The sequence below is a fragment of the Penaeus vannamei genome, chromosome 43, assembly GCF_042767895.1.
Source record: "Penaeus vannamei isolate JL-2024 chromosome 43, ASM4276789v1, whole genome shotgun sequence".
In the NCBI taxonomy this organism is placed as follows: Eukaryota; Metazoa; Arthropoda; class Malacostraca; order Decapoda; family Penaeidae; genus Penaeus; species Penaeus vannamei.
The window spans coordinates 17,891,489-17,901,488 of NC_091591.1; the positions used below are offsets into that span (position 1 = coordinate 17,891,489).

Genomic DNA, 10,000 nt, shown 5'->3' on the forward strand with positions numbered 1-10,000 from the left:
ACTGGCCATGGTAAGCCTGGAACACGTGGGGAAGATAATAGGTCCATTGTTCATGACTGGCACAGAGTCAGCCTTTCATTCTTTCAATATGGCTCTCACACCTTACGAATTGGGCAGGGAAAGGGTTTGGGAAGACAAGGAAAAATAAAGGCCATGCAAAATTGGTTGAGGCACGGGATTGAGGCCCAAGGCAGGGGTCATCCCCACATTGGGCCTCAGTCTCCATCCTCTAAGCCCCCCCACCCCACCCCCCACCATGGCACCAACAGGCAAGACATTGTCTTTCTTTTATAATGAATTGTGCGGGAAAATTAAATAAGATTGTGCAGAAAGGCATAATGTCGATTTTGTGGCTCAAAGGAATGAACTGAACAAAGTGCAATTGACGTCAAAGGCAACATTGATAGATAGGGGATAATCAATCGTTTGAATTTCTTAATATGACATTTATCGTAGTGCTCGTAAGAATTTGAAAACTTGTTTATGGGCAGCAAGTGATCCTTCGCATAATAAAGCTCCACAAATACTAAAATGGACCAGTGTCTTTTGTTTTCCATGTAGATGATATTAATGATATATGATCATGATTATGATAATGTCAATAATAGTAATCTAAATATAATAATTATCTACACATCATGGATAGTTTTACTTACTGAAAATAAAAACATTTTTACCATTTCTTTCTTTACACTATGACAAGCATTGCTTTGGCACAGTTGTCAAATCTTTATATGGCAAACACAGGTACAGAGCGCGAATTCATTCATATAAACAATTTCGTTGAAGTAAAATTGTAAAACAGGAAAAGTAGACCGAGTGTTTGAGGCGTTCATGGCAGATACAATTTACCCTTTGATGTTGATACCTGGAGCGATTCCTTTGCTTGTTGACTTATTTTCCTGGATTCAGGGTGAAATTGCTGATATTCCCGCACTTTACCTTTCATCTCATCTTAGTTTTTATTTTAAATAAAGCTTCTGAATAAACAAATTTGCAAATACTCCCAATTAACAATTTTTCGGGATTAACTTGTTGCCCATGAAGTATTTTTTTTTCAAAACAAGTAAAATACATGCGAGTATCATGGGCCAAACTGGCGATTCTTCGTCTTTAGCATTTCTTGGATCGAAAAAGAACGTTTCTTACATGAGCAAAAAGGTGAAGTTGCCTAACCAAATATTTGTGAGGAAAAAAAAGTCAGGCAGATGTGCCAGTGAATAAAGACATATGTAGAGACAGTCCTGAGGAAGAATACAGAGGCTCATATTCAGTACAAACATCATTTATAGGGGTTTATTTCCAGTCGCACTGCGGGTGATGTTTTTGTTTCTTATACATACAAAACAATACTGTAAATTAGCTCAATAATATAGCAACAGACCACACCTGTATGTAGCACTCCATGGTTGTATAGCAGACGAATTTTAGCATCAATGCAAACATGGTGAATAGAGCCATGCCTAAGGGTAAAATCAAAAGAAGACTTTGCTTATGTTGTTACATTTTACTTGGGGACCCCAAGGCAGAACGCACAAATGAAACTATTAGTTCTGTGAATGTATATATTTGCTATAGAAATCAAATCAATACTTTTACAGCAGTCACAAGAGATGTATTGCATATATGGAGGACTTTCACATGGTGGTATAAATCAATTAGGCAAGATAGCAGTGTGAATGGGAGACCTCTTAGATGTGGCTGATCTGTGTACTCTACAGCAAAAGATACAGGGTAAGGGTTGACTAAGTGGGAAAATGTATTGTTATTCAGCAGTCAGGCTAGAGGGGTGGCTCCATGGGCTTGTCAGGTAAACACACTTTTCTAAAACTTTCTAGTTGTAGTAGGGTTAATGTAGATATTTATAAACATACTGCATTAATAGTACAAAGCATATATGAATATACTAAAAGAACAATCAATTTGTAAAATCAGTATTATGTCAAGAGTAAAATTATTACAAAAAATATAATAGAAAGGTTATCAAAAGACATAATAATGTTCATAATGGATTTATCAAAATGTTCTTATGCTGTTCAAATATATCACTTTCCCTGTACTTTACTCAATATAAAGAGTACTTTACAGCTTCCCTTGTGGTTGATTTAAGGATCAAAGACTGTTTACAGAAGGAAAAGAGGACATGGCTAGGTTCTGATGCAGCTGGTACTAAAATCCATAAGCTCTGTCACTGTAATGTACATATCCCATACATTCTTCTTCTTCAAAAGATTGAGAATGTAAGGTCATATGCACCATTAACACTATTTTCTGTGAAAATGCTCTAATACAGCTCTCATTAAAATATGGCTTTATATATTTGTGATTTTGTGAGATTCAGCACATGGTAGTTGAAAGTATTGTTACAGATTTCACAATTACAAGGCTCTGTCTTTTGCATGTACTATCATGTGCCTCACTAGTTTACATTTCTCTGAGAAACCCTTATTACATGTAGCACAACTGTAAGGTTTTTCCTTTGTATGTAACCTCATGTGGACCACTAGATTGTGTTTCCATAAGAATGATTTACTACATACACTGCAAGTATAAGGCTTCACATGTGTATGTATTCTCATGTGTCTTGTTAAATCATCTTTCCTAGCAAATGCCGTTGTACATACATCACAAGAAAAAGGCTTCTCCTTTGAATGTACATGCATATGCTCAACTAAATGATTGTACATTGTAAATACCTTCCTACAAACTTTACAACTAAAAGGTTTCTCATTTGTATGTAATCTCATGTGCTTGCTTAGACTACTTTTACACGAGAATGTCTTTTTGCATACCTCACAGTTAAAAGGTTTAACTCTCAGATGAGTACGCATATGGGATTCTACATGGGCTTTCTGAGAGAATGCCTTCCTGCAAACCTCACAGCTATAAGGTTTCTCCTTTGTGTGTACTCTCATGTGCCTCACTAAACCGGTTTTTCCAGATACTACTTTACTGCATACCTCACATGTATAAGGTTTTACCTTTCTGTGTGTTCTCATGTGCATCATTATATCATCTTTTGAAGAGAATGATTTAATACATACTTCACACGTGAAATGATCTTTAGTATGTGCATCCATGTTTTTCAAGGCACTATTTTTATTAGATAATATTTGCTTGCATACTTCACTGTCATAAGGTTTCTCATTTGTATGTACCCTTATATGACGCAAAAGCTTACTCATAAAAGGGAACCTCTTACCACACTGGTCACAAAACAAATGTTTCCCTTTTGCATCCACATTCTTACGCACTTGTACAAGCTGACCATCATCAGAGGAACACATATCCTCTGCCACAATTGAGTCTGATAACAACGGATCTTCATCATCACACTTAAAAGTATCTGAGCAATTTTCAGCTGCTTCTTCATTAAGACTTTTGGATTTTTCAGACATTGGATTTCCATCTTTTGCATCTTCCTCCTTCAGAAAAATAGCATTCCTTTCATCAAAATGCCCAATAGTTTCTACGGAGTCAGCTTCAACTACTTTTTCTCCCAGACCTTCAACTTCCGATACTAGACATTCATCTTCAGTCTTTATATATATAGCAGTTTCTTCATCACAATCCTCCATAACTTCTGAAGTATTCTCAAATGCTTTCTCATTTAGACTTCTGACTTTGGTCACTGGACTTTCAGCTTTATTTTTTGTATATATGGTACTTTTTACATCTACACTGTCAACAATTTCTTCCTTTACATTCTGGAATTCCTCTTCTGTGTTTTCTTTCTTAACAGCAATGCATTCCATTTTGTTGTCAAGTATATTTGTATCCAAACCAAAGTTATCCATGATGGAAGTTGGTCACTCACTAATTACAAGCATAGCTGTGGAAGAGAGAAAGTCATAACAGAAAGGATACCAATGCTAAAGGGAAAAAATAGATAAAAGGGTGATAAAAAAATTTATATAGTATTTTATTACAAAAAGTACAAAACAGTATGAGAGAATTATTTCATAGTGACACAGTATACACTATACTTGTACTGCACATTCACTCTGTCACTCATTCCTGATTCTTAGCCCAGTGCCAATAGAAATGGCATGTACTTACATGCCATGTCCACTATGATTTTAGTTTGACAATTAAGAGCTGTGGATTAAGAGCTATATGACAATCACAATTTCAGTAATGATGATAACAGTATGAATATATAACATTTTTTTTCCCCAAAAAAAATCAAAGAGGAAAGCAGATGAGTACTCCTTGGTGACTAAGCATTTGTAGAACTATTTACATGTAAAGACAATTCACAAAATAATATTATAATGAACATTGCATGTATTTGGCAGCATTAAGTTAAACTTTCAAACGAATGAAGGATAATGTTATAATTAGCTTTTAAAAATCATGTATAATCTGGCAAGACTGAGCTTGTAGACCATTCAAGTAATATACCTTCAAGTAAGGAACCATTCCAATTTGCCATTATTTAAGGAGAGGACAGCTGTTAACCGAGAAAAACATGTCGATATGTTTCCCATTAACAACTGGCACGACCTCCACATACCAATTATAACTCAGCAGGGGAGACTCCAAGGTCCTGTTAGGTAAATAACACACTCTCCCAAAACTTTCCATGTATAGTACGATAAATGAAGACATTTATATACATGCTGAGTAATAGTGGAAAGCATATATGAATACTCTAAAAAAAAAAAGTGAAATCAGTAAAACGTCGGAATAGAATTACTAAAAATATAATAAGGTTATAAAAAGGCAATAATCATGTTCATAATGGATTTATCAACAATCTTTATTGCCATTCATATATATCATATTCCTTATACATTTCTCTCAATACAGAGTTCTTAATTTTCTTTGTGGTTGACTTAAAGAACAAAGACCCATGTTCAAAATCATGTGTTTACAGAAGTAAAAAAGGATATGGCATGCCCTCTGTCACTGTAATATATGTATCCCAACCAACCTCCTTCAAAGAATTGAGAATGTAAGGTCATATGTACCACTTGTGATATTTTCTCCCATTAAAAATGGCTTTAAATATTTGAATGATTTTGTGAGGTTCACCATAGAGTTGTTGAAAGACAAAGTTCTCTTAATATTTCACAATTATATGGCTCTTTCCTTTGCATGTACTTTCATGTGCTGCACTAGATTACGTTTATCTGAAAATGCCTTGTTACATGTGGCACAACTGTAAGGTTTTTCCTTTGTATGTAACCTCATGTGCACCACTAGACCGTATTTCCGTGAGAATGATTTACTACATACACTGCAAGTATAAGGTTTCCCATGTGTATGTATTTTTATGTGTCTTGTTAAATCATCTTTCCTAGCAAATGCTTTAGTGCATACATCACATGAAAAAGGCTTCTCCTGTGAATGTACATGCATGTGCTCAACTAGATGATAGTTCACTGTGAATGCCTTCCGACAAACTTTACAACTAAAAGGTTTCTCATTTGTATGTAATCGCATGTGCTTCCTTAGACTACTTCTACAGGAGAATGGCTTCTTGCATACCTCACAGATGAATGGTTTAACTTTTAGATGAGTACGCATATGGGATTCTAGATGGGGTTTCTGAGAGAATGCCTTGCTGCAAACCTCACAACTATAAGGTTTCTCCTTTGTGTGTACTCTCATGTGCTTCTCTAGACCACTTTTTCCAGATAATACTTTACTGCATACCTCACAAATATAAGGCTTCTCCTTTCTATGTGTTCTCATGTGCATAATTATTTCATCTTTTGAAGAGAATGATTTAATACATACTTCACAAGTGAAATGATCATCTTTGGTATGTATGTCCGTGTATTTTATGAAACCATTTTTATTGGAGAAAACTTGCTTGCATACTTCATTACTATAAGGTTTCTCACTTGTATGTACACTCATATGACGCAAAAGCTTACTCATAAAAGGGAATCTCTTACCACATTGCTCGCATATATGTTTCCCATTTGCATTCACTTTCTCCAGTGCTTGCACAAGCTGTCCACCATCAGAGGAACACATATCCTCTGCCACAATTGACTCTGATGACAAGGGATCTTCATCACACATAAAAATATCTGAGCAATTTTCAGCTGATTCTTGAAGACATTTGGATTCTTCAGACATTGAATTTACATCTTTTGCACCTTCTTCTTCTTCCTTTAGAAAGATAGCATTTCTTTCATCAAAATGCCCAATAGTTTCTACTGAGTCAGTTTCAACTACTCTTTTTCTAAGACCTTCAACTTCTGATACTAGACATTCATCTTCGGTCTTTATATAAAAAGTAGTGTCTTCGGCACAAGCCTCGATAGTTTCTCCTGAAATATTTTCAAATGCTTTCTCACTTAGACTTCTGACATCTTTGATCACTGGATTTTCAGTTTCAATTTTTGTATAAATGGTACTTTCTTCATCTGTGCTATCAACTATTTCTTCCTTTATTTTCTGGAATTCCTCCTTACCATTTTCTTCTGTATCTTCTTCTTTAACCGCAATGAATTTCATTCTGTTGTCAAGTATTTTTGTATCCATACCTAAGTCATCCATGATGGAAGTTGGTCACTCACTAATTTACAATCATGGCTGTGGAAGAGAGAAAATCATAACAAAGTATAGCAATGCTAAAGAAAAGAAATGAAGATAAAAAAAGTGATAGGTTTTAAAAATAGTATAAGTTCATTAAAAATGTATAAAAATGTATGAGAGAATGAATAATTTCATAATGATACAATATATACTGTTGTACCTGTACTGCACATTCACTGTCACTTATTCATGATTCTTAACCCAATCCCAATAGGGATGGCATGTATAGCTACATAGAAAAATGTCTTTAGAAAATCATGCTAAACATTCTGACACAAGCACTGATACTTTATGAAATATAATTGTTAATGGTACGAAACTGATTTTCTAACTACTTTTGAACATGTGTGGTTTATCTGAATATTGCAGTGAATCCATATGACTTCCAGAATGACTATTACAGACATGAATCAAAACAAGACAAATTTGAAACCCAAAATACCAAACCTTCCGTAACATGAGGTTCTAGTTTTTTGTGTACCTGTACTTATATGCCATATCTACTGTGATTTTAGTTTGTGTTTGCACATAGATGGCTCTACAAATGCTTAACCATAAAAGATTCAATTACTAATACCTTTTTCACCTCTTTTTTCTTTTTATGTGGATTAATAGCTTCATAATAATCATAATTTTGATAATGATAACAGTATGAATATATATAACATTACATTTTTTCCCAAAAACTCAAGAAAGAGGAAAGCATGTGAATTCATGTAGGTCTACTCATTAATCATTGGTGGCTGAGCACTTGTGGAGCCATCTACACGTAAAGACCATACTATAATGGACACTGCATGTACTTGGCAGCATTGAGTTAAAACTTTCAAACAAATGAAGGATAATGCCATAATCAGCTTTTAAAAATCATCATGTGTATTCTGGCAAGACTCACTTTGTAGACCTTTCAAGCAATACACCTTCAAGGAAGGAACCAATCCAAATTGCCAGAATTTAAATAGGGGACAGCTGTTAAACAAGAGAAAAACATGTCATTATGACCTACAAATGCCTATTATAGCTATGCATTTAGGCTAGAGCGGTGGCTCCAAGGACCTGTTAAGGAAACAACACTTTTCCAAAACTTTCCATGTGCAGCAGGACATTTATATACATACTGAGTTAATAGTGTAAAGCATATATGAATACTCAAAAGACAATAATCATGTTCATAATGGATTTATCAACAAATTCTTATGCTGATGAAATAGATCATGTTCACTATACGATCCCCCAATGTTGAGAACTTACAGTTTTCCTTGTGGTTGATTTAACGAACATGACTAGGTTTTGAAACTGGTACCAAAGTCCATGCACTCTGTCACTGCAATATATATATTCCAACCAACCTACTTTAAAGGATTGAGAATTTAAGGTTATATGCACTAATAATGCTATTTTCTGTAAAAATGCTCTAATACACCTCTTTCAATAAAACAGGACTTTAAATATTTGTGTGATTGTGTGATATGGTGATTAAAAGTTCTGTTACATATTTCACAATCTTAAGCCTCTGTCTTTTGCAAGTACTCTCATGTGCCTCACTAGTTTACATTTCTCCTATTACATGTGGCACAACTGTAAAGTTTTTCCTTTGTATGTACCCTCATGTGCACCACTAGTCTGTGCTTCCATAAGAATGATTTACTATATACCATGTAAGTATAAGGTTTTTCATGTGTATGTATTCTCATGTGTCTTGTTAAGTCATCTTTCCTAGCAAATATCTTTGTACATACATCACAAGGAAACGGCTTCTCTGAATGGACATGCATGTAGTTAACTAGATAATGGTACACTAAGAATGCCTTCCTACATATTTTACAACTAAAAAGTTCCGCCTTTGTATGTAATCTCATGTGCTTTGTTAAGACTACTTTTAGAGGTGAATGGCTTTTTGTATACCTCACAGTTGAATGGTCTAACTCTTAGATATGTACGCATATGGGACTCTACATGTTGTTTCTGAGAACATGCCTTGCAGCAAACCTCACATCTTTGGTATGTGCATCCATGTATTTCAAGACACTATTCCCTTTTGCATTCACTTTCTTAAGTGCTTGTACAAGCTGACCACCATCAGAGGAACCCATATCCTCTGCAAAAAATGACTGATGACAAGGGATCTTCATCATCATGCATGAAAGTATATGAGAAATTTTCAGTTGATTCTTGAAGGCTTTTGGATTCTTCAGACATTGGATTTTCATCTTTTTGCATCTTCCTCTTCCTCATTTAGGAAGATAGCATTCCTTTCATCAAAATACCCAATAGTTTCTACAGAGTCAGTTTCAACTGCTCTTTCTCCAAGAACCTTCAACTTCTGATACTAGACTTTCATTTTCAGTCTTTATATGAATAGTAGTCTCTTCATCACAATCTGAAATATACTCAAATACTTTCTCACTTAGACTTCTGATTTCTTTGGTTACTGGACTTTCATCTTTATGTTTTGTATATAATGTTTTTTACATTTATACCATCAATAATTTCTTCCTTTACTTTCCAGAATTCCTCCTTACCATTCTTTTCTGTGGTTTTGTCCTTAACAGCAATGAATTCCATTCTGTTGTCAAGTATATTTGTATCCAAACCTAAGTCATCTGTGATGGAAGTTGGTCACTCACTAATTACAATCATGGCTGTGGAGCAGTTTAAGTCATAAGAAAGGATAGCAATGCTAAAGTAGGAAAAAATATAAAGTGATAACAATTTTTGAAAATCTCAGTTTATTACAACAATTTTACCAAATAGTATGAGCAAATGAATCATTTCTTATTGATACAGTATACACTAGAGTACTTACTTTGCGTATTCACTGTTACTCATTTGTGGTCTTTAAACCCTATCAAGACGAGGCCTGATTTTTTTGTAATGTAATATTATGCAACAAAGTAGACTTTGTGGCTCAGCTAGCAGTTGTGTACAGCTGGCCCACATGTTGCAAATCATGACACATATACACATAATAGGCCATTGCATTATGATGCCCAAAGCCGTATCTGTCACTGAAGGGTAAACACAATCACAATACATGTGATTGTGTACATGCTATGCCTACTATGATTTTAGTCTGTTGTGTTTACACATTGATGACCCCCCCCAAAAGAAAAAAAAAATTCTCTTTACTATAACAGACAATGCATGCACTTGGCGGCACTGAGTACATACTCGCAATGGGTGGGCAGGCTGTACATAGCTTAGGCCTAGACTGTTCCATAATATTCCATCACAAAATATTTAGGCCCCACTTGATTGGGTTAAAAATCAAGTGAAAAGGCTCTCTTACACCCCTTTCATTAAAATATGGCTTTAAATATTTGTGTGACTTTGTGAGATTCATCACTTGGTAGTAAAAGACAAAAGTTATTTTAGATTTCACAATCATAAGGCTTTATCTTTTGCATGTACTTTTATATGCTGCACTAGTCTTTGTTTCTCTGGG

General features: G+C 34.8%; 2 protein-coding genes across 2 annotated transcripts in view; both read right to left on the reverse strand.

The window, feature by feature from the left end:
* Positions 1-1,553: 1,553 nt before the first annotated feature.
* The window catches only part of LOC113810570 (zinc finger protein 271), a 24,864-nt gene continuing 16,417 nt past the window's right edge, over positions 1,554-10,000 (reverse strand). Inside the window, exons 4-8 of the mRNA XM_070119166.1 lie at positions 5,083-6,552; positions 4,770-4,837; positions 4,462-4,549; positions 4,060-4,071; positions 1,554-3,809 (exon numbers count right to left, since the gene is read on the reverse strand). Of these exons, the coding sequence (XP_069975267.1) occupies positions 2,379-3,809; positions 4,060-4,071; positions 4,462-4,549; positions 4,770-4,837; positions 5,083-6,516 (3,033 nt within the window). The 5' untranslated portion in view covers positions 6,517-6,552 and the 3' untranslated portion in view covers positions 1,554-2,378. The remainder of the gene's footprint in view (positions 3,810-4,059; positions 4,072-4,461; positions 4,550-4,769; positions 4,838-5,082; positions 6,553-10,000) is intronic.
* LOC138860822 (zinc finger protein with KRAB and SCAN domains 8-like) overlaps positions 9,464-10,000 on the reverse strand; it is a 1,877-nt gene continuing 1,340 nt past the window's right edge. The window contains exon 3 of the mRNA XM_070119167.1: positions 9,464-9,563. Coding sequence (XP_069975268.1) covers positions 9,464-9,563 — 100 coding nt within the window. The remainder of the gene's footprint in view (positions 9,564-10,000) is intronic.